Source organism: Delphinapterus leucas, chromosome 8 (assembly GCF_059928025.1).
Source record: "Delphinapterus leucas isolate spDelLeu-1000000601 "Yukka" chromosome 8, BTC_Dleu_Yukka2, whole genome shotgun sequence".
Taxonomy (NCBI): Eukaryota; Metazoa; Chordata; class Mammalia; order Artiodactyla; family Monodontidae; genus Delphinapterus; species Delphinapterus leucas.
Window position 1 is genome coordinate 3,229,111 of NC_143136.1, and position 24,485 is coordinate 3,253,595.

General features: G+C 46.1%; 1 protein-coding gene across 19 annotated transcripts in view; it reads right to left on the minus strand.

Annotated features, from left to right (window-relative positions):
• UBE2F (ubiquitin conjugating enzyme E2 F (putative)) overlaps positions 1-24,485 on the minus strand; it is an 85,428-nt gene that overhangs the window by 21,771 nt on the left and 39,172 nt on the right. For 7 of the 19 annotated variants that reach the window (XM_089916137.1, XM_089916139.1, XM_089916130.1 and 4 more), the window contains exons 2-5: positions 24,350-24,483; positions 17,295-17,402; positions 14,670-14,699; positions 10,533-10,598 (exon numbers count right to left, since the gene is read on the minus strand). In XM_089916137.1, coding sequence (XP_089772263.1) covers positions 10,533-10,598; positions 14,670-14,699; positions 17,295-17,402; positions 24,350-24,467 — 322 coding nt within the window. In that variant the 5' untranslated portion in view covers positions 24,468-24,483. Of the gene's footprint in view, positions 1-10,515; positions 10,599-11,072; positions 14,700-17,294; positions 17,403-24,349; positions 24,484-24,485 lie in introns of those variants that run through there. The other 12 variants (XM_022568094.3, XM_089916145.1, XM_089916134.1 and 9 more) reach the window with 7 other exon arrangements.

Here is a 24,485-nt window from a genome sequence, read left to right on the forward strand (position 1 = left end):
CAGGACCACAGAAACATCATGCTGGTTAGGAGCGGGGTAGGAGCAGCTGGAGTAGAGATACTGTGATGGTAGCAACACCAGGATTTGCTGGCAGATTAGGGGTGGGGTGGGGAAGAAAGGAGTCGAAGCACTGCGCTGTTTGACCCTGCAATGGAGAAGGGCAGAGCCGTCACCTCGAAGATAAAAAGACTGCAGAGGGCACAGGTGCGCCAAGTCCAACGTCGGATTTGAGATTTCATGTCAACAACCAAGCGGAGACACTGATCGGCAGCTGGCAGATCTTTCTGGACAGATCTTTCTGGAGTGTAGGGGAGAGGTCAGGGCTGCATGTGAGGTTTGGGAGCTGTGTATAAGAGCATCCAGATTTCATGAGCTGACGAGGTCCCCAAGGGCCTGACTATGGAGGTCCAAGGACAGTACAAAGCCTTGAGGCATCCCCGACTTGGGTCAGGAGACGGGACAGGAGGGGCAGTGGCAGCAACAGAAGAAAACCAGGAGCCAGGAGCTGGTACAAACAACAACTGTAACAATCGTTCAAAAGAAAATGCTCAACACCCAGGAGTCTCACAGTGATAGGAACTTCTTAAATAAATATAAATACATAGTTACAAAACAGTATGACAGGGTGAAAAAATTCTTATAGGCAGAGGAATGTTTATATTAGGATAAAATTCTGTGAGACAAGTGAAATAAAAATATATGAGTGCAAGGAGAAAAAGCAGCCACGAACATTTTCCAACCATTAAAATGGAGCCTGTTCATATACATATGTATTTTTTTAATGCATGATGGTGGGTGTAGCCATGGTATTTAGATTCTACTGGAAACATTTTAAAGAGTAAAATAATACTTTCCCCTTTAAATGTCAATATTTACAGCACACTGGAAATTACACTCTATGCAAATTTTAAACTTAAGGGCAGGAAAAACACAATCCCTGCCAAGATAACCTTGTAGATCAGGGGTCGGCAAACTCTCTGAAAAGGGCCAGGCGCCACGTACTTGGGGCTTTGGGCTACAGGTCTCTGTCATGTACTGTTTTGTTTTATTTTTTATCTTTTTAAATAGCCCTTTAAAAATGTAGAAACCATTCTCGGCTCGAGGGCTGCACAACTGGCCCGGGGTGGGCTTTGGCTCACAGGCCTGGCTTGCCCACACTCAGGTGAAAATATAGCAAAAGAAAACTGCGGCGCCAAGCTGAGCGACACTGAGCGCCCGTGCAGCGGGCTCACTGAAGAGGGAGAGCCAATGTGGGCTGAGCTAGCCAGGGGAGCCTGTGGGGCGGGCGTTACGGAAGACCTGAAGACAAGCACCGCCAGCAGCACAGCAACAAGCACGCTGACACGTGGAGCGTGGACCACGCGCAGCCGCCGGAAGCTCTGCTCACGTACCCAGTCCGCCACACTGCGGCTGCTTTAAAGGAACCACTGAGGCACATGGACTGAGTACCAGCTGCTCCACAGCTGGCAGGCCGCTTCACATCAGGCGGTGTCACAGGGACCTGGGGATGAGCGGGTCAAGGGAAAGGAGACAGAGTGGGGGTGGGGGGGCGCGAGGGGAGCAGAAAGACGAAGGCCGCTGGGAGCAGAGGAGGAGCCAGGCCGGGCGGAGCTGCAGACAGACCCCGAGTCAGCTGTGAGAGAGGGGTGCTGAGATTCAGGGGAAACCGCGAACATGAGGAAAGAAATGGAGAAGACATTTTAGATGTAGTAAACAGAATATCAAGAGCTAAAAACCATAATATCTGAAACGAACACTTCACTGGATGAGCCTCAGAGTCAATCAAGTGCTGCAGGGATTTGCCTGGCGTCTCGTGGTTAGCGCTCGGCGCTCTCACTGCCAAGAGCACAGGTTCAATCCCTGGTCAGGGAACTAAGATTCCACAAGCCGTGCAGTGTGGCCAAAAACAAAACAAACAAAACTCAGCAGAAATAGAAACGATCCACAGTGAGGCACAGAGAGAAAAGTGAACAAAACCTTCTGACCCCAATGGAAGTCTAGTTTATATGTATAGGGAATATACAGGTAAGAGATATATCTTTTGGGGGGGCTTCCCTGGTGGCGCAGTGGTTGAGAGTCCGCCTGCCGATGCAGGGGACACGGGTTCGTGCCCCGGTCCGGGAAGATCCCACATGCCGTGGAGCGGCTGGGCCCGTGAGCCGTGGCCGCTGAGCCTGCGCGTCTGGAGCCTGTGCTCCGCAACGGGAGAGGCCACAACAGTGAGAGGCCTGCGTACCGCAAAAAAAAAAAAAAAAAGAGAGGGATATCTTTTTTAAAGTTTTACTTGGGGATATGCATACTTTTTAAATATTTTTTTTTATTTTTATTTTTTTTGGCTGTGTCAGGTGTTAGTTGCGTGTGGGCTCTTCGTTGTGGCGCTCGGGCTTCTCTCTAGTTGCGGCGTGCAGGTTTTCTCTTCTCCAGCTGTGGCACATGGGCTCCAGAGCGCGTGGGCTCTGTAGTTTGTGGCACACAGGCTCTCTAGTTGAAGTGCTTGAGCTCAGTAGTTGTGGTATGGGGGCTTAGATGCCCCGCAGCATGTGGGATCTTAGTTCCCGGACCAGGGATCGAACCCGCTTCCCTGCATTGGAAGGTGGATTCTTTACCACTGGACCACCAGGGAAGTCCCTAGGTAAGAGATATTAACATTCGTATATCTAACTGGAGTCCCATAAAGGGATTATAGATAAAATACTGAAAGAAATGTTGGTCAGTTATTTCTATATATGTTTTCTTTTTTTCTTTTCTTCTTTTTTTTTTTGCCGTACGCGGGCCTCTCACTGTTGTAGCCTCTCCCGTTGTGGAGCACAGGCTCCGGACGCGCAGGCTCAGCGGCCACAGCTCACGGGCCCAGCCGCTCCACGGCATGTGGGATCTTCTCGAACCGGGGCACGAACCCGTGTCCCCTGCATCAGGAGGTGGACTCTCAACCACTGCGCCACCAGGGAAGCCCCGGTCAGTTATTTCTAAATTTGATGAAAACTGTAACTCACAGATCCAGAAAGGTCAATAAACCCCAAGTGAGATAAACAGAAAGAAAACCACATCAAAGCACATCATAATAAAACTGCTAAAAACTGTGACAAAGAGAGAACATTAAAAACAGCCAGTGAATAAAATGCACATCACATAAAATGAAACAAAGAATCACAACTTTTTTTTTTTTTTTTTTTTTTTTTTTTTGCGGTACATGGGCCTCTCAGTGCTGTGGCTTCTCCCGTTGCGGAGCACAGGCTCCAGACGCGCAGGCTCAGTGGCCATGGCTCACGGGCCCAGCCGCTCCGCGGCATGTGGGATCTTCCCGGACCGGGGCACGAACCCGTGTCCCCTGCATCGGCAGGCGGACTCTCAACCACTGCGCCACCAGGGAAGCCCACCACTAACTTCTTATAAGAAAAAAAAAAATGTCAGAAGGCAGTAGAATGATATCCTTACAATGCTGAAATTGTCAACTTAAGAATTCAACATTCAGCAAAGCTGGCAGAATTCATCATTCAGCAAATCTGCACTACAAAAAAAAAATCCAAGGACGTTCTTCAGGCAGAAGAAAAATAACAGATGGGACCTCAGATCTACAAAAAGGAATGAACACTGTTAAGTGGTAAATATGTTGATAAATATATGAAGAAAATATAATTATCTAAAACAAAAATAATAACATATTGTGGGTTATAACAAATGTACAGTAAATGAGACTATATGATAAAGGTTTGGATGGGGAAATGGAAGTATAGCAATATTAGTCTAAGCTTCCTCCTTCAGAACTAAAGAAAGACGAGCAAATTAAACTGAAAACGAGCAAATATGAGAAAACAAAAAATATATTAGAGGAAAATCAATGAAACCGAAAACTGGTTCCTTGCAGAGACCAGTAAAATTGATAACCTCTAGCTAACCTGATCAAGAATATAGAAAACGGACATTTTCAATGGCAGGAATTAAAGAGGGGATTATCAACACAGACTCTACAGAACTTAAAAGGGTCAGAAGATGTTAAGAGCAACCTTATACCAATAAATGTGAAAATGTCGATGGTATGAACAAATTCTTTGAAACATACAAATCACCAAAGCTCACTCAAAAATAAGAAGCCCAATTAACCCCTATCTATTTAAGAAATTTTATTCATACAGTACTTAAACTCTTACCACAAAAACAAAACAATAAAATACTAGACCTAGGTGGCTTTACTGGCGAATTCTATCATTTAATAAAGAATTAATAGTAATTCTACATAAAACTCTTCCAGGAAACAGAAGGGAACACTTCCCCATTCATCCCAGGAAGAGTAAGGAGGGGAAGGGAAGGAAAGAAACTAGAGCCTTATCTTGCACCATATGCAAAAATTAACTCAAAATGGCTCACAGACTTAACTTTAAAACCTAAAGCTATAAAACTCCTTAAAAAAAAAAAAAAAGGAAATCTTTGCATTTCTTAGGACACAAAAAGCACTGTATTAGTTTTGTATTGGTTGCTGTAATAAATTATCACAAACGTAGCAGCTTAAACAATAAAAACTTACTATCTTTTGTAGGTCATTTGTCCAAAACGAATCTCACTGGGCTAACATAAGAGTTGGCAGGGCTGCATTTCTTTCTGGTGGCTCTAGGAAAAATCCATTTCCTTTACTTTCCAGCTTTAAGCAGCCACCTGTATTCCTTCCTCCACCTTCAAAGTCACTGATGGCCAATGGAAATAATAACACATGCAACAACATGATGACTCTCGCAAGCACTGTGCTCAGTGAAAGAAGCCATGGACAAAATGCTACATACTGGCTGGGGCCATTTATATGACATTCTGGAAAAGGTAAAGCAACAGGGCAGAAATCAGATCAATGATTGCCAGGGGCTGGGGGTGGGGAGAGGAAGCTGACTACAAAGGGGCCCAACTTTTGAGCTGATGGAAACATTCTATGTGTATGTACCTTGATTGTGTTGGTGTCTACACAACTGTATGTGTCTGTCAAAATGTAGAGAGCAGTACACCTAAGAACAGTGGCTCTACTGTCTGTAAATTATACTTCACTAAACATGATTTTTAAAAAAGATAAAGGTAAGTCCTGCTACGTAAAAGGCACCATCAGGTGGTCCAGGAAAATGAAGGGGCGCTGGCGATTTTTACAATGCCAAAAAGCTCAACATTTAAACAGAGCGTCATTTTTAAATATTTTATATAATTATACACATTTTTACTGGTAACCATCAGAATATATATTTAACCATGGTAATGAATGGCTTCTAAAACAGTACGCCAGACATTTAATTTCACACCCACTCCTAGAAACCTGAGCATCCCAAGAGAGAATCTGCCTCAGTTTTACGTGCGAGGCAGAGGGCAGAAATCAGTGCAACAGTATATATCGGACAACATGTCACCTACTCAGCAGTAAGCAGAGACATATTGCATCAACACAGTTCTTGCAAGCGGCAAGGAGAAGAGCAGTGAATGTTTCCCTAACAAAAGTTAGCTGATGTGAAGGCAGATAACCGACTGTCTCAAGAGCAATCACCACATATCTATTATATATGAAGGGCGGAGAATTGCCACCTGCATTTCCAGGATGATTTGAAAGAAAAGACTCCATCAGGGAAAAGTCTGTCCCTCATGATGGGTGTCCCTATAAAGCTGAAATCACCCTAGAAAGCGCCAGGGCTGAGAGCACACATTGTGTCGAAACAGCGACACATTAACAGTAAGCTACACACACGCTACTGTGAGACTGGGGTGGTGGTCAAGCCAAAGGCCTGCTTCAGTGCTCTGACCCATTTCCGCATCTTTTAACACGTCCATGATTATTTAAATGTTGTTCCAAATGTTCATGTGTGGAACCAAACCTGTGTTTCAGGCTTACTAACCGTATTTCTTTGCTCAGAAACTGGGAATCTTACTTTATTTCACACTAAGAAATTTTTCCTTCTATAACTGCAAAGCTCTGAAACAAAGCTTAGAATAACTAAGAACCAAACATAATGGGGATAACAGATAAAACAATTTAAATTTCATGACTCAGTGTAAGGCGCACTTTTATTATCATGCTCATCAGTTAGGGAGTTTTTATAAATTAAATGTTAAAATTAAGAAAACATGACAAATCTAATAACCAACACATTTAAAAACATACTTACGTGAATATACACATAAATATACAAGATTTACAATGTAGCTATAGAATTCCCTAATCAGAATTTTTAATATATGTAACAATAATAAAAAGGATGTTATTAACCATTAAAAAACCCACTTCCCTGGTGGCACAGTGGTTAAGAATCCGCCTGTCAATGCAGGGGACACAGGTTTGATCCCTGGTTGGGCAAGATCCCACATGCCACGGAGCAACTAAGCCCGTGTGCCACAACTACTGAGCCTGCACGCCTAGAGCCTGTGCTCCGCAACAAGTCACCACAATGAGAAGCCCGCGCACCACAATGAAGAGTAGCCCGTGCTCACCGCAACTAGAGAAAGCCCACGCACAGCAACGAAGACCCAACGCAGACAAAAATAAATCAAATTAAAAAACAAAAAAACAAAGAAACAACCTCCCACATATCTAATAAAGAACTTATACCAGGTATATAAAACTTACAACTCAGTAATGAGACAAGCAATACAATTTTTAAATGGGTAAAATTATTTGAATAGACACTTGAACAAAGGAGATATACAGAGAGTAAACAAGCTTGGGAAATGATGCCCAACATCTTTAGTCACTAGGGAAATGCAAATTAAAGTCACAATGAGACACATACCTAACAGAATGGCTAAAATTGAAAAGACTGATAATACTAGCTATTGGCAAGAATGTAGGGTAACTGGAATTCTCATTCATTGCTAGCAGGAATGCAAAACAGTACTTTCATTTTGGAAAAGAGCACGGCAGTGTTTTATGCAGTTAAACTTACTCTTATCACATAACCTAGTAATTGCACTGCCAGGAGAAATAAAAAACGTTGGCAGACGAAGACCTGCCCACAAAGGTTTACAGGAGCTTTATTCACAATAGCCCAGAAGTGGAAATAACACAAAGGTTCATCAATAGCCTGCTATAACCTGTTACAAATAAAACCCATACAATAGAATACAGCCCACCAATAAAGATACAAAACACCACACAGATGAAACTCAGAAGCATTACGCTGACTAAAATAATGTAACTTATAGCTCAATCAACATTGCTTAAAAATTTTTTTTTTAATCAATCTAAGTTTCCACCTTAGGAAAGCAGAAAAAGAAAAGCAAATTAAACCCAAGGTATAAGGAAGGAAATAATAAAGAAAAGAGCAGAAACCAATAAAATGGATAAACAACTGAGAAAAACAAAAGCTTGCTCTTTGTAAGAGATCAACTGGATAAACCTCAAGCTAACATGATCAAGGAAAAAAACAGAAGATCCAAATAAATCAACATCAGGAATGAAAACAGGGACATGAGTGCAGATCCCACAGACATCAGTAGACTAATAAGAAAATATTCCAAACAACTTTGGATGGTACGAGAATGCTAAGAGCAGTCTTACCCATCACAGCCAAAAGCTGGAAAGAATTCAAGTGCCCATCAATAGGTAAATAAATAATTAGGTCATATTCATACAACCAGTACTGTTACCCACAACAATACATATGAATTTAAAAACATGTTACATGAAAGAAGCCAGAGAATAAGAATACATAATATGATTCCATTTATATGAAATTCAAGAACTGACACAACTAATTTATGGTAAGAGAAATCAGAAAGCAATTTTGGGTGGGTAGCAGGGGGTGAGGAATTGACTGCAAAGGGGAAGAAGGGAACTTTGGGAATGCTGGAAAGATGTTTACTGGGATTGTGGTTACACAGGGATGTGTATCCATTCTGCAAAACTTACTATGCTCTACAGTTCAAGTTAGTACATTTTATTGTTTGTAATTTTATAGCTCAGCAAAATTTATTTAAAAAGTAAAAACTAAAAAAAAAAAAAAAAGGGTCCATGGTCCCCTCTGCCTACAAGCCACCATGTCACAGTGGGGGCAGGCTGAGGGGACCTCCACAAGTCAACTGGGCAACTCTGACCTGGCCCAGTTTTTCAAATCATCCCTCTAACTTCACAGAAGACTCTGGTGGTATTTCAGCCAGTCTTTAGGTTTTTGCTTTGTTTTGTTTCATTTTACTTTCTAGCATTGTTTCTTGTTTTGTGGGTTGATGTGGGGATTTTTTTCTTCTAAGTTCGTTTCTTTTCTTTTCCTCTATCACCAGATTACATTTCCATCTGTTCTCTGAAGAGTACATTTATTCCCAAGCATGAGGGACATTCCAAAAACAAACAAAACTATAAAAATGTTACCAGGTACGAACAGGAACTATGTTGCCAGGAGCCAGAAAAGAAGAGCTTTGAGCTTCAAGTGCAGATGCAATTCTTCCACCCTGACCACCTAAATAGCTAGATCTTCTATATTATTAAGTTTTCAGACTCAGCCCCAGTATTACTGGCTGCAAATGAGCCAGTTTCAATACCATCTGCTCCATATACTGTTAAAACTTTACTACTTAGACCTATTTTTCTTTAATAACTAAGAAGAGCCTGACTCCAAAAAGTTTTTTAAAAAACCAGGATGTTGGGCAAGTTTTTAGCGTTGGCGGATCTCTGCCACGCTTCACTTAATAACAAAGGACAAGAGCCACAGCAGCTTTCTGAGTCACTGACACCACACAACATGGGCACACACACAGCACCTGAAGAGCACGCCACACAAAACGCCATGTGCGCACTTCCACAAATATAAATGCTCAAGTACTAAGCAGTTACAGGCAGCAAAACACAAACTCCTTCTTTACCTGATGGAAGAGCGAACACAAAAACTGTAACAAACAGTCGTGCTGCAGTTTCAAGAATATCAAAGATGGCGTCATAGACATAATCTCAACAAGAACAACATCCATGTAATTTAGTAAAAAAAATTCAGTTAAAAAACAAACAAAAGCAAGACCTATCCAGAGGCTGGTTGGACTCCACACAAACTCACTCATGTAAGCCAGTAACAAGCCCGGCAAAAGCAAACACGGTTCTGAATAGCTGAGAATCACAAAGCTCTCACAAATGCCCCAAAAAGGCAGAGAGAAGAAAATATCTTTACTACAAACCCTCAAGTGTGAGACTACTTAGTAAACAGAGGACCGATCTTAATTGCCACAATTTCTGAAAACACCCTGCAATGCTTAACAGTGAGAGTAACTGACATTCATAATGGTGACCTCGGGTCACCTGGAAACAGTGTGCTCAGTATCCCTCACTAAAACGGGCAGGGCTTGCAATGTGTTTATGAAGGTGGTCAAAGAATGGTTAGAACCTCCATCACTTCACAGTTACAAGTCCTGAGCTTCAGTCCTCTCTCGAGGTCAGGCTTGTGGAACGCCCGTTTCTGACAACGATGTTCTGATGTTAGTATCTCTACCCTAGTGCTCACTCATCTTAGAAATGGAAATGGTACCAGACTGAATTTATGAATACGCCCCAGAGTCGTCTGTAGAACCACCACACAGACTAAATGAATTTTTTAAAGTTTTCAAGCACATTTTGAAAATGGGATTTCTCCTGTTCTAATACAACACCTTCCATGGGAAAAAACCATCCTACCTGCAGGGAGACAATGCCAGGGGTTATTTGTGGGTTCATTACCACCTACTGAAATTCTGCATTCTTTCACTTTTTAATTAAATTAGCTAGTGACTCATTATTCTCAGTTTCTCACTCCCTTTCCCTCCCCCAAATAAAATAACACCCTCCACTTCCTCCACAACACTGCTTCCCCTCTTGTTAATTCCCTCTGTCCTGCTTTCTTCCTTCACCACCCAGCCCACAGCAGCTCCACTGGCCATGACACCCACTGTCAACATAAAGCCAGAGGGCTGCACTGTTGAAACGTGCAACTCCCAGAGCTGCACTGTAACCAGAAAAAACCCAAGCCCTCCCTCTAGCTGCGCAGCGTGACCAAGGAGAAACACCTACCAGCTCGGAGCACTTGGAGCTTGGACACTTGATCAGTGCTAACAAGGACAGCTGGTAACCTGCTTCCTTCCTGGTGCCTGTAACAGGCCGGGCTGAAGTGCTTCACACCCATTATCTATTTAATCCTCCAAATGGTCCCACGAGATAGGTTCTGTTTGATCCCCACTCTGTAGCTGGGCGGGCTGCAGCTGAGAGGTCCCTAAGCAGTTTAGCCATGGCCACACTGCTGCTAAATGGCAGAGCAGGATCTGGGTCCAGTTATGTCCTCAGAGCTCATCTCTCCACCCTACACCAGGAGCCTTCGGTGTCATTCGCTGGGGGCGTTAATGTCTGCACCTAGTTACTGGGCACACGCCACATGCCTCAGAGCACTTCCCTATGCTTTATTGGACTACAGCATGTATCTTGTCTTCATATGGAATGGTCATTACCGTCATAACTTTCAAAAAGTTGGAGGACAAATGAAACCAAATATTATAGATTTCAAAAGCCTTTGGAATTTGCTGTTTGAAAATCACTTTAATACTTACACATGTAAGAATATTACCTGGCGTGACAGTTAGCTGAAAGCAATGAAGCTTGTTTGGATCAGGAAAATACACTTTACACGTACCTGCAAAAGAAACAGGCCGTCAGGAAGGTCTGACAGTTAGCAGCAGTCCTTATGTTGAGGCTAACTTTGAAACACATGGGAAAGTTTAACGGTGCTGAGTCTACAGACTAAACCGGTATATTTCCCCTATTTGTTTAATAATAATTATGCCAATGTGCTGAAGCTGCAAACCAGTGATATTTGCTATGTGTTTTCCTCCTTACAGTTTTTTATTAGTTAGTTCCAAATTGGGATGTTATCTTTAACCCTTTAAATGGTCCCTAAAAATGGAGATCTTTCCATTAATTTCAAGAATGATGCTACTTTACTTTGAAAAGAAGAAACCGTACCTCAAGAAGATTAATGTATGTGGGTAAAGGCTAACTAAACATAGAAAAACCAGAAAAAGAGCCCAGGCCAAACTTCTGGTCTGTTCACCCAGCACCACAGTCATCTGTACCCACCACAGCAAAGAGAAGTTAAAAGTAACTGTACCTGCTAAGGTAGCTCACACCCAGACCACGGCTTTTCTTTTTTCTTTCTTTTCTTTCTTTTTTTTTTTTTTTTTTTTTTTTTTGCGGTACGCGGGCCTCTCACTGTTGTGGCCTCTCCCGTTGCGGACCAACAGGCTCCGGACATGCAGGCTCAGCGGCCATGGCTCACGGGCCCAGCCACTCCGCGGCATGTGGGATCTTCTCGGACCGGGGCACAAACCTGTGTCCCCTGCATCACTGCGCCACCAGGGAAGCCCTCTTTTTTTTTTTTTTTTTAATGTCTTCACAACCCGACCGATAATTCAGATTGGTTTGCTGGTGACAGGATGCTCTGCTGACTTGGACGGCAACACTCTAATCGCATGTGCACTGAACCAGAACGGTCTGGATCAGGAGACCCAAGTAGTTCCACTGGAGAAGAGCTACTGCAGAGGTGCAGACAGGGCAAGATATCCTACATCTGCCTCCTTCAGACAAACGATGCAGAAGAGGGGTAAATACCCAAGGGATAAGTACTGAAGGAATGTGGAGGGAATATACGTAGAAATTGTCTGTATTTTATAAACCTGGAAAATATTATGCTAGATTCCTTGGGTCGTCTGCTATTTCTTACAAGTCCTGATGAAAATATTTGCCTAGTTTTACATGGTATGGATTTTCATCAAAAATAGGACAATTCAAATTTAGCCTTGGAAACAGCCTTAGAGACCATCTAATCTAACATCATCAATTGTGAGAGATGACATGAAGGTCCAGAGAAGTTCAGTGACCAGCCCAAGACCACACAGGTTATCAACAGAAGGAAGTTTAGTTCTCAAATTAAAAACTAGTTCATGGGCTTCCCTGGTGGCGCAGTGGCTGAGAGTCCGCCTGCCGATGTAGGGGACACGGGTTCGTGCCCCGGTCCGGGAAGATCCCACATGCCGCGGAGCGGCTGGGACCGTGAGCCATGGCTGCTGAGCCTGCGCTCCGCAACGGGAGAGGCCACAACAGTGAGAGGCCCGCGTACTGCAAAAAAATAAAATAAAATAAAAAAACTAGTTCATGCCTCATTTCATTACTTCATGAACATGCCAGAGATGACACGTAAAAACAATGCAAAACTGTTAGTGAGGTTTCTTTTTTTGACTAATCCCTCAGAAAATAGTTGCAGAGTGAAAGGTAACTCCATCTAGAAGAACAGGAAAGGGTCTCAGAGATTACATTGTCATTTTCCTTGTTTTCAAAATAAAGAAACCAGGGGCCAAAGAGTTCAAGGCTTTCACCCAAACCACACATTTGAACTGTGTGGAATAATTTAAATGGCATTCGTTTTTCCTAATCTTAACTTGGAAAGATAAACACCATTTTTTTAGTGAAATATATGTAACAAAAACATATGACAAGGGCTTAGGAAATGTTTCATTGATTAGTTAAAGTTGGCACCATCCATTTGTTTTTAATGTCTAGTATTCTCCTTTGTTTTAATAAAAGTACAGATGTAGAAATCAATCCTTCTAATATAGACTGGCCCACCAAGAATAAAGAAATTATCGAGATGGATTAAAAATAACAATAAAACTTCTAAAAAGAACCAAACATTTTAAAGCTAAAAAGAAGTCTTAAGTTCTAACAATGACAACAAAAGGTTAAAAGTTAGCTTGTTTTAATTCAATGCAGCAGCTTTATTAAAACTCCAGAACTAAGCTTTTCCTCTCTGCAAGCACAGGCTAAGGCTCTCACGGTACCTCCGTCCATCTGAAAGACATGTCTTCTACTTTTTGCAAACAGAGAAACCTCTACAGACTTACATGAACAGAGCGCCTGAACTAGTTCTGAATCATTAACCAGCAGCACTGCTATATGGCAAGTTATTTTGTTTGCCTTAATATTTTAGAAAGATTATCAATCAGAGAGTAAAGATCTATTCTTTGGTGGTTTCTTGTTTCCTCTTTAGTGAGTTGCACACTTTTGGAAAGCCTGGCTTACTTGTATAAACTGATTTATATGTCCCCCCACTTTGAGAGAACAGGCAGGGAGAAGAAGAGAAAGGAAGCATATAGCATGTAGTTTTTAAAATCTGACATCTTAGCTATAAGGGCAAGGAAGATGGGGCATGTCTTTTCCAAACCTAAGGTTTTTAGTTAAAGTCCTGGTTTGAAAGCCAATTATAGTTTTATTGTTTTTAAACCAAATATTTAGATAAAGCTAAACTATATTAGTTATAAACCAACAATCTCTGTAAGATTAACATACAAGGACAAAATAAACTGGGTGTAAGTTGGAAGTTTTTTATGGTCTTTGATTAAATGTCTGCATGTGTATACATGTTCAAGATGGAGGGCCAGTGGGAAGATATGATGGGGGTGGAAAATAGAAGGATTACTTCATTTTCCTTTTTAATTGGACCTTATTAGATTATTATATAATCTGAAAAGAATAGAGAAAAAGAGGGAGAACAGTATAATGAACCCATCACCCAGCTTCAGTATTTTACTAATCCTGCTTCGTCTGTCCTACCCACACACACAGTCATTTGTTTGTTTTCCTGGAAGGTTTTAAAGCAAATCAGTTGTAAATACTTCAGTAGGTGAAAAGATAACCTTTTAATAGAAATCCAAGATATTTCCTTCTAGTTCTGACTAGAAGAAAACTTTGAAGTCAAGCAACTTTGAAGTCAAAAATCCAGACATTTTTGACTTACACTAAAATATATTTTATGGCACAACCCACTATACTCATATATAAATACTATATATTAAAAATAATTTTTCAAGGAACAATATGTACTTACCCTTACACACTGATGACACAACCACTTAAGGGTTGCACCCCACAGTTATCTTTCCAACTTTAGGTGGAGGTTGGGATGGGCCCCCTCTCGCCCGGTATCAGATGGCCTCCGTATCAAACCCTCTCGAGCATTTGCCCGGACTAGGAGGCCCACGCATAAAATAGTTCACTCATGTTGACAAACATATTCAGCCTTAACCAAGCATGATGATAAAAAGTTCTAACTTCAAACAATACTAAAATGGTCGAAGCTTTCAGACTTTGATGGTCTTACAAAATATAATGGCTTGGGAAGGCATCAATGATAGGGGAAAAGAGAAACACTGACACGTATCACAGGAGTTAACTGGCTGGTAAGCGGGCCTGCTGAAGAGTGAGGCCCGCGGTCAGTCCCTGCGTGCTGGGGCAAGAAGGACCTAGCAAGGTGAGGCAACCTGGAGACATCAAGGCAGCACAGCTGTCCTACCTCGGGCACAATGATAAATTACAAATAAGCACTTTTCGGGCCAAAAACATGGTACTGTCACTAACAAAAATAGGACTGTCCACCATTGATTTACATGCCTTTTCACTAAAAGAGAACGTGGGACAGAATGCTGTGTAAGAGGAACAAACCCTAACCAAACGCACCTCTGCAACAAACTGTAAGGAGAGGAAGTACTGCCGTGCTACATTCTCCTTCTTATCAGAGCCTCGAAAAAAATCCTGTTTATTCCTAACATACATATAAAACGGGCTTTTTGCTATGCAAAGTTATCAAAACATAAAACAAGCTTCTCCATGCAATTATTTCACAGCATTTAATGTGTGGGGATGCTATACTTACAAGGTAAATTAGCTTCAAGTTCTGCAACCTCTGTAGAAACAAAGAGATTATTGTTAATATTAGTCAATTGCTCCACATAAAATCACCAGCTCTAAACTGGCAATTCCCTCCAGAACAATGAAGAAAACAAACAAACAAACAAAAAAACCTGAATTAACAGAAATCTACATTTGGTCTAAAGTTTAGACTTTAAGCCAGGAAGTTGCTTTCAAAGATACAAAGTGACTTGCAGGATGCCAGCAAGTGCAGTTGAGGGCCCTTGAAATTTTACTTCCGCGTGAATGAAAACTACTCAAAATTAACATAGAAATTATCTATAGGTAAACAGTCACTAAAGCGTTTTTGAAAATCTTGTTCCCCCAAGTAGTGGAACTACTGCCCTCAAAATCTGATTTATATTTATATCTCTGCCTCTTCCAGTTTTTCCGGACTTGTCTTCCCGTGAGGGCTTGCCCAGTTTGCGCTAGAACTTTTCCAGGGAGAGAAAACTCTCTACCTCCTGCTGGGCTCATGTGCTGCCCCTGCCATCTGTGGGCAAGCTGATACCCAAGGAAGCCTCCTCCTTAGAGCTACATTCCTTAGCCCTAGTGCTCTCCTCTGGGACCTCTTCTATCCGTCACTCATTCAGCATTCAAGCCCAGCACCCCTCTGCCAGGACAAAGCTGCAGAGCTCCCACCAATCCTGCTATTAACGAGCTGAGGTCTGGGGGAGCACCCAGAAGAAACCGGGCAGGCAAGTCGTCTGCGCCTCTGACATAACATAACGTGCTCTGGCGACTCTCCAGCTGCGGAGACTAAAGGAAGGAGGAGGTTTTCAATTTGGGCATTAAAGAACCAGTAGAATTCAGTCCCACAGAGGTGGGGAAAAGGGTATTTCAAGGAGATAAGTTAGCAATGTGCAAAAGCACAGAACGCAGACAAGCACAGAAACCAGACGGTATGCAGTGCAGCCAGAGCAATGGCAAACAAGGTGGAAAACCAGGGCCAGGATGGTGGAGGGCGCAGAATTCTCCACTTTATTCTGCAGCAACAGGAGCCAGGGGAGGTTTCTGAACAAAAGTACCTAAGCTTTGCCTCAAGAGGACACCTAAGCGGAGGCCAGGCAACCTGGGAGGTGCGTGCTCTGAGAGGCAGCAAGGACTCAGCAGAGGTGGGGAGAGCCAGCGTGCCTAACAGCAAAGAGGACAGAAGGCTCTGCCAACTGTCGTGTGTGTGTGTGTGTGTGTGTGTGTGTGTGTGTGTGTGTGTGTGTGTGTGTCAATCAGAGATGGCACCGAGGCTTGAGGGCTGAGGAAGCTGAGGGGGGCGGGTGGGAGAGTTGAAGTCTGGGTGCACGACCAGGGCTGGGGCTGGAGAGCCCCTGCAGAGTGATGCCACCTGACGTCATGAGACCAACGAAGGGGAGAGACTGGTGAGAAGAAAGAACTTTGGCAGAAAGCAGAGGACAGGAGCAGGGAAAGTCACCGATGAGAGACAGGAGGAACAGTAGGAATGATTCAGTACAGAGGACAGACTGGTCCGAGGGGAATGAGGCCTGAGGCAAGGCCACGGGATGTGGATCGGACCCTGCTGAGGGCATTCAAAACAACAGGAAGGTGGCCATTCTGACCGGTGTGAGGTGATACCTCATTGTAGTTTTGATTTGCATTTCTCTAATGATTAATGATGTTGAGCATTCTTTCATGTGTTTGTTGGCAGTAAGGTAGATAGCTGGTGGGAAGCAACCGCATAGCACAGAGAGATCAGCTCATAGCACAGGGAGATCAGCTCGGTGCTTTGTGACCGCTTGGAGGGGTGGGATAGGGAGGGTGGGAGGGAGGGAGACGCAAGAGGGAAGAGATAGGGGGACATATGTATATGTACACACCATTGTAAAGCGATTATACTCCAATGAAGATGTAAAAAACAACAGCAACGACAACAGGAAGGTAAGTGGAAAGAGGAAACCAGTCTACAGAACACTAAGAAGCAGATGACTCCTTCAAGTGCAGAGCAGGGGGTGGAGAGGGGGAGAATGGGTGGGAAGGGAGAGGCCACAATGTTTGTAAAGCTGAGTGCGTTAGTGGGGAGACTGGCAGATGGCTATTTTGAGGCTAAAGGTTTAGGAAAGGCACAGGCCTCTGACCTCAGCTAGCTGAGAATCTCGGTGGAGACGGGTGGCCCACTAAATGTATTAGCTCTGGGTTCCAGGCACTCGGGATGGGTATCCAGACAAGTGAGGTGAGGCAGAGGAGGGAGGAGCTAAGGACTGCAGTCCTGGCAGTCTTGTGCTATGGTATACTAGAATATATGCACTTAAAACAAAATGATGAAGATCCTGTGGAAGGTTCACTAGCATCATACTTATAACGACCATGGTGATCTTTAGTTTCGCCTTTCACTCTAGCAGGGCACGGGGTAAAGAAACACTCTGAGGCCACCCACCCCGGCCCTCCGACCAGGATGGTGTCCGAGCCAGGCTCTGCTCCAACAGCCCACACAGGGCACTCATTTTATCAAAAAAGCACACCTCTTATCAAATGAGTCATGCATATTAATCACTTTTAAATAAATGCTATCCATATAATTAAATCTAGATGGTTTTAAGGTGAATACTATTTACATATTTATTACACTATTACTTAACTTTTTGTTGGTAAGAATTCACAAGAAACTCTTCTTGAGGACCCTTCTTTTGAGAGATTGATGCTGGCCACTGGAACCCGGTTTTCTCTGGCAGGCCTATCCTGACTCCTGTCATGAGAACTCTGGTCATTCAGTTTTACAAAAACCCAGTGAAATAGAAAACATGCCCAGAGGATGTGAAATGGGGCCACATGACAGAAGTGAAAAATTTGAGAAGACAGTCTACTGCCAAGGAACAGGGAAGAGGTGAGGCCCGGACACAGGAGGGCAGGGATGCACTGACCGGGGTGTCGTGATGACTGAGCAACAGAACCGGATGCTGCATTACAGGGACCTAGTGTGGGGGTGAGAGGCTCTGGACCAGAGGACGGCTCACTGTAGGACAGGGGTTCTCCGCCCTGGCTGCACACAATCATCTGGGGAATTTTTTTGCTTTTGTTTGTTTGTTTGTTTAATAAACAGCTTTGGTGAGGTACAATTTACATACTATAAAATAGACCAACTTTAAGTGTATAATTCAATGATTTTTAGTAAAATTTGGAGCTGTGTACCCATCCCCACAACCTAGCACCTGCTGAGCAAACCCTGCCACCCCACCCTATCCAGACCAATTACACCAAAAGTCCTAGCTGGGGCCTAGGCCTCTGAATGTTTTATTCCTCCAGGTATAGAAACTGCTGTAGGCTACTCTGCCAAGCTAAACTATTTACACACAGCTAATTTACACAGACGGATTCAATAATTTCACATTGTGGTCTAGAATTCAACTCCAAAGACGAGAGCCCTCAGACCTAGTCCAGTGATGACCCCCACCACAGTCAGGGCCTCTGCAGACTTCTGGTCCAAGAACCAGAGTGGGCAAGGAATACGACCTTGGGGGCAGAAGGATTTCATTAAAGATGCCTGGCATTTTAGTCCAGCCCAGTATGGAAGATAAACGAACTACAACGCAGTGTTCCTCTCAGGGAGTTGTCACAAATGACAAGTAGTTAAATGATGGCAAATAATAATTCATTGACATCGATAGTAATAACCTCAGAATCCACCTACAAGCAGACTATGACCAAAGAAACCAGTGATTTGCTTTACATGCTCAAGAGGCCTCTTGGCAAAGCAGCAGTCCTCCCCTGTATAACCTCACTGCCCAAAGGACACTACCCCCACCTGGAAGGTAACAAGAAGTTCAGATATTTTTAAACTGCTTAAGTCGCGCCTGTTCCAACGATGCTAACACCTCTCCGGCTCACGGGCCCAGCCTCTGGGGAGGCACCTGGCACCTTAAGCGGCTGCACAACTTCCTTCTGAGAAATTAGACGCTTTTCCTTTCTAACTACACATCAAACCACAGAGCCCACTTGAAGCACGACTGACTGCCCTGAAATATCAGACTACAAAATCCGCCCCATCACCACAATGGCCCCCACACAGCACGTACTCACCCCCTTCTGCCGTAGGCTGCCCACAACACAGTGCTCTAGCTGTTTCCGCACCGCCTGCCACTTGAACCTGTGCCTTTTTGGTGGTGGGGGCTGTAGATTCTGACCCAGCCCTGGGACCCCAGTGCCTGGGCCTGAGCTTGGCACACTTGAAGCGCTCAGGAAATGCTCGACAGACAAGCACACTTGCCAGCAGGGTGGCAGTACTCTCAGTGTGAAAATCCTGAGACACGAGGAGCCTTTCTCCTCAGACAGCTGGGGACTGAGGCATTCCAAAGGTGCTGAGGACTGAACCGTGTTCCCCGCCCAAGTTCTTATGCTGAAGCCCTAAACCCCTACCCACCATGTAATGGTATGAGGTGGGGCCTTTGGGAGGTAATTAGGGTCAAATGAGGTCAGGAGGGTGGGGCCCTCATGACGAGATTCATGCCCTTATGGGAAAAGACACCAGGTGCTTACAAGCCAGGAAGAGGGCCCTCACGAGGAACTGATCTTGGACTTTCCAACCTCCAGACCCATGAGAAATAAACGTGTGTTGGTTAAGCCCCCCAGTCTATGGTCTTTTATTACGGTAGCCTGAGCTGACTAAGACAACGGCCAATCATGGATGCAGATGGTTCTTAGCAAGACCCCCATCAGGTAACACCAGGCAGGGCAGCTGTGCCCTTTGACCCAGGAAGAGCTGGCAGCTATGTCCCATGAGACTTGATTACCTCTTTCCACCTGAACCACTACCTCTTCGATTTCTTGAACTAGAACTTTCTCTCTTAGCCTCCTGTCTGTCTTTATGCCTTGAGCACCTCTTCTGCATCACCAGCATCCATGCACAGTGCCCTTATGGGGGAGACACTTGCCCCAGCAGCATCATCCTATTCCCAGAGATGGCATGGCTACTGCCCAAGAGCCCCACCAAGCCCCACATCAGCCCTTCCACTCAGTCCAAGGGCCTTCTAGCAGCACACTGCAGAGTGCAGGCCCAGAGTACTCACGGCCCCCTCCCTCCACACTCTGGGGAAGCTAGGATGTAACCCCGAAAACCAGCACAGCCCCCGTAGCAGTCTCTGGGAATGGATCCCCAAGGCCTCGTATCACCCACTTTCAACATGAGCAGACAAAGCTGACTTGAGCCCTCACGTGTCTTCTACAGATCCTCCCTGCCCACCCCCATTCCTGGGCTATCCGGCACACCTGAGGGCCACCAAATTCCCTGGGCAGTTTCAGTGGTGTTTAACCCTGCAGACAAGCATTTAAAGGTTAGGCTTGGGCCAGCTGCCTTACTCCACGTTAGCAGGACGACTCCTCTTTGGGCCACTGCCCTCGTTTTTAGAACACATATTGGAACACACAGCCACAGCTTCAAATGCTGCTAAATGCTCTGAATACCCTGCCAACATGACAAGCCAACCCTGAGCCCACCTCCAGAGTCCTGGGCAGGGCCTGGCATGGAGAGAGCAGCTCTGGAGAACAATAAATGGTTCTCTTTTGCCCACTCTTCCAGGAAGCGCCCTGAACCGGAGCCGTTCCTATACCACATGACCAGACCGCTCATGTGGACACAGAAGTGCTCAGCCAAAGGAGGCCCCGTGCGGCACCTCATGGAGACACCTGCACCTTGGATGCTGGGAAGCCCACGCAGGAGGGCAGCCAGGCCTCTCTGCTCTGCAGAGTAGGCTCAGAGTATGGAGAGCCGCCACAGCTGCTAAAACAAGAGAACACCAGGAGCCACATGGAGCACAGGGGTTGATGGGACAATGGCTATAGATTCATTCCCAACTCCAGCCCTGGCCCTGAACTCAGTCAGCTCAATTCCAAATCTCCACATTTAGCAAAAGCTTCCTGCCAGCCTGCCTGGAGCCCCTTGAGGTCTTCAGGGGCCACTAACAGGAGGCTGGCACACAGCAGGCACTAAAATCTTTGTCACGTGAACAAGTCAAAGGACAGGGAGACACACAATCACGTTCCCATTATATGAAAAGTGCCAAGCTTGAGACAGACAAGAAAGTAGGTCATTCTGCCCAGAGGCTTTTTTGGAAGGTGGGGAGGATCATCAGACTCAGAAATTGACGGACTCGGAGGAACCACAAGGGTCCACCGGAAACGCAGTGCCCGCTGCCCTGTGGCTGAAAGCACCGGTGATGGCTCCCAGCGAGGCCCAGACCTGAGCTGGGGCCAAAAGGAAATGCGCAGATCTGAAACGCTCTCTCCCCAGTGTCCCCAACTCCCAGGATTCAGGGCAGACAGCAGCCCTCAGTCCTCGCCCAGAAACACCTGATTGTTCTATACCCTCCAGGGACTGCTGCTGCAAGCATCTCTCCAGTTGCAGCCTGGAGGATGTCCTTGAGAATGACCCCAGGGCTGCAAGTGAAAAGCTGGTATGGCCAAGGTGCCAGTGTGGTAGAGCCTCACACTGGCCAGCTGCTCCGAGGCAGGCCACAGTATTCCAGGGACCGCGGACTCCACCTGTCACCTTCAGAACTGGGCCCACTATCCCAAGAAAAAGAACAGAAGCTTCAGTTTTGCAGCTACCCCTGGTCCTCACCACTAGGGACAGGTGTCCCTGTCAACCTCCGATCTCCCACGTTAACCTTACAGCCATCCGCACCAAGCCAGATCTCCACCATGCATGGTCAGTCAAGCATGGCAGCGGACCAGCTAAAAACAGATTTTTGCCTCTAAGTGTCTGTGGTCTTTCCTCTGGGCGATGGACGCATGGCCCAGATGCCCTCTCAGCGAGGGCTCTCCGCAGATGGCCTTCAGCTCTCAACCCTTCCAGGGACTGTGTGGGCTGCCCAGAGCCCCACCTCAGGCCAGACCCATCTGACGACTGGTCGAGCAGAGCAGGAAGGCCTGACCATCTCCCCTGACTGGGGACAGCTGTGAAGGGCCACGCCCGCTCTGGAGCAGAGGCTGTCATGGGGCCTCCGTCAGAGCTCTCCCTCTCCCTCTGCCTGCTCCTGCTTCCTCCACCACCCTCCACAGGCATCAGTCCCAAGGACACCCTTTAATAACTACACCGCACGCCAAATTCCCCACTCCCGGGAACCCAGCCCGTGGCACCGAGTCCCAAAGACGCATTAATGCACTGTCCTACTGCTCACTGACCCTCAGGAGTGACATTCTCACATGAGCCACAGCCACAGCCCCAGCCCCAGGTGACAGTCCTGACTGTAGCCATCTCACTGAACGTGGACAACTGACTTTTCTCAAAGTCCCCAAGGGGAGTTTCAGCTAGGAGGGACTCTCACAGTAACCACCCCTCCAAGTGCCTCACCAGGCCCACGACAGCCATGGACTCCGCCGGGCTCCACCTGACCATCAGAAATCCCCAGAATGAAGGTGCTGCCACATTCTGAAGGGGCGCTCTAGGTGCAGACCGAACAACCATCAGCCATCAGCGCGTTCTTTATTACACTAGTACACTGTTACAGCTTCCTCTCTCAGGTCAGGCCCACCCTTCCTCTCCACCTACCCTCCACCACGAGCCCAAACGACTCACCACTCAGTCAGCCCCGCCCACACTGGCCTGGCCACCCCCGAGGCAGATGGAGAGCGGGCCACATGCGGGGCGTGTTACACTGAGCCCTGGTACACAACCACCCGCCAACTGCAAGTGCTCTGGGCCCAGAAACCTAATAATCCCCAGTGTCTCTGGGAGAATGGAAACAGGTGGCCTCTCGAGGAGGTTTTGCACCTCTCCTTGAAAAGCCTCACAAAATCAAAGGACCTCAGCTGGGTCCTGTAAACCCAGCCAAAGACATCTCCTGTCCTAGGAGCTGGGGCAGAGTCCAGCTCCATGGGCCTCAGGGGGCTCCCCTGGGCTGCGTCAGGGCCTCGAGTCATTTGAGAGCTCTCAGGGAATCCCTGAGCGGGAGGGCGTGTGGTGGAGCCTCTGTGCCTCCCTGAGTTCTCTCTTCTGGGGACTCACACTTCTGTTCTGCTCCTTCGGGTTCTGCTTGCTGGGTCTGTTCCCCAAGTGCCTGCCCTACCCCCAAATGTGGGTCTGGCTGTCTTGCTGCAATAAAGCTGTGACCTGGGCAAGCTTTTGAACCTCTGAGTCTCAGTTCTTGAGCTGTAAAATGAACCACCCACCTGGCAAGGCTTAGCAAAAGTCAAACAAGAGCTGCCCCCATAAAGTACCCAACAGAGGACCTGGCCGCCGGCGCTCAGCAGACAAGTGCTGCTGTCAGCCGTGATGAGGAGGCGGGAAAGAAGAGGGCGCCGTCCATTTGCCAGCTTCCCCCCCCCCCCCGCTCCTCCTCAGCTGCAACCCCCTTCCTCACCACAACTCCCTGGCATTAGAACACCCTCCCCTCAAAGGACTTTGGCCCACGCGTCAAACCCCTTCCCTGGCTTGCTTGGCTCCTGGCTTCCTCTGCAGATGGAACCCTTGAGCCAGCACCCAGGAAAGAGACTCAAGTCCTATCAGGCCACCCAAGTGAGGGACTGCAGCCCAGGCCACAGCCCCAGACCCCGCAGGGTAAACCTTCCTGTGTTGTAACAAACTAAATACCGTCTAACGCTCTCCCTGACACAGAAGGTATTTTGCCAAAATGTCAGAAACGATTCTGACTCCATCTTTAACCTACCACCCACCAGGCTGGGAAAGCCAGAGCTCAGTCACGATCCGGGGCAGCGGGAGAGCAGGGGACAGTACACCAGTGACGCGTCCCGGACCCCGGCGTCTCCTGCGCCCGCCCCTTCCCAAACGCAGCCGTGCTTTGCCTCTGAGAAGGCCCAACACGGGGCATTCATAAACACCAGGTCTCCCACCAGCAGATCTGTTCCCGGACATGCAGGTGGCAGCCACCCCCACCGTGTCCACCTGACACAACATGAAAACAGACAGTTCTAACAAATCATTTAACCCTCTGTGCTTCCTAGCTCCTTACACTTAAAAAATGTAAACACGTGTCATAAAGTAGAGTGCTCCTTCAAGGCAGAAACTGTTAGATCTTTCGTGGTCCTCATGACCCTAGGAAACTGCCCTTGCACTCAATAGTTGTAAACCTGTTCAACGGATACATGCAGAAGTTCCACACAAACACTCGCATAGTCACACACACACACATCCCGTAACCCTTCTCCAAAGACTACTGCTCTAGGACACTCTATTAGTAATTCTGGGACAAGAACCAATTTTGCACAAGGCTGCCCTCAGGCTGTGAATAAATAAAAGAGAGAAGGCTCCTAAGAGGTTACCGATCTCCAGTCCCTCCCTTTACAGGTCAGACACTGCTCAGGAGTCGAGAAAGGAAGAACCTCCCCGACGCCCCCCCCACCCCCCACACCAGCCGGATAATGACAGCACTGAGACCAGAGTCGTCAGTCTGCTGGTTCCTAGTACCTTACTCCTTCTCCTAGCATTCTGGCAGCCCCTACAGAGAATATCCCAAGGGCATAAGACACACCAGTTTTAATACCGTTTTCTTGCCATCAGCATTCCCATAGTGTGTGCAGAGTACAAAGTTCTTCTGTTGTATGTGACAGCAATTATATTTCAAAATATTTTCAAACAGGTACTTCTATTCAACAACAGGCTGCTTCGTATCCCAGAAGAGCCTCCAGGCAGACTTCATTTTGTTATGGGATAGAGAAACAGCTCACATGGATGGTCATTACCTTTGACAAGCAGCCTGTCTCTCACAGAAACCCGCCGAGTGGAGTCGGAGGCTGTGGCTGACGCCCGGGACCCTTTGAGACCGTCATCCCGCTTCAGTTTGCTTGCCAGCGTCAGCATCACTGCTACCTTTATCCT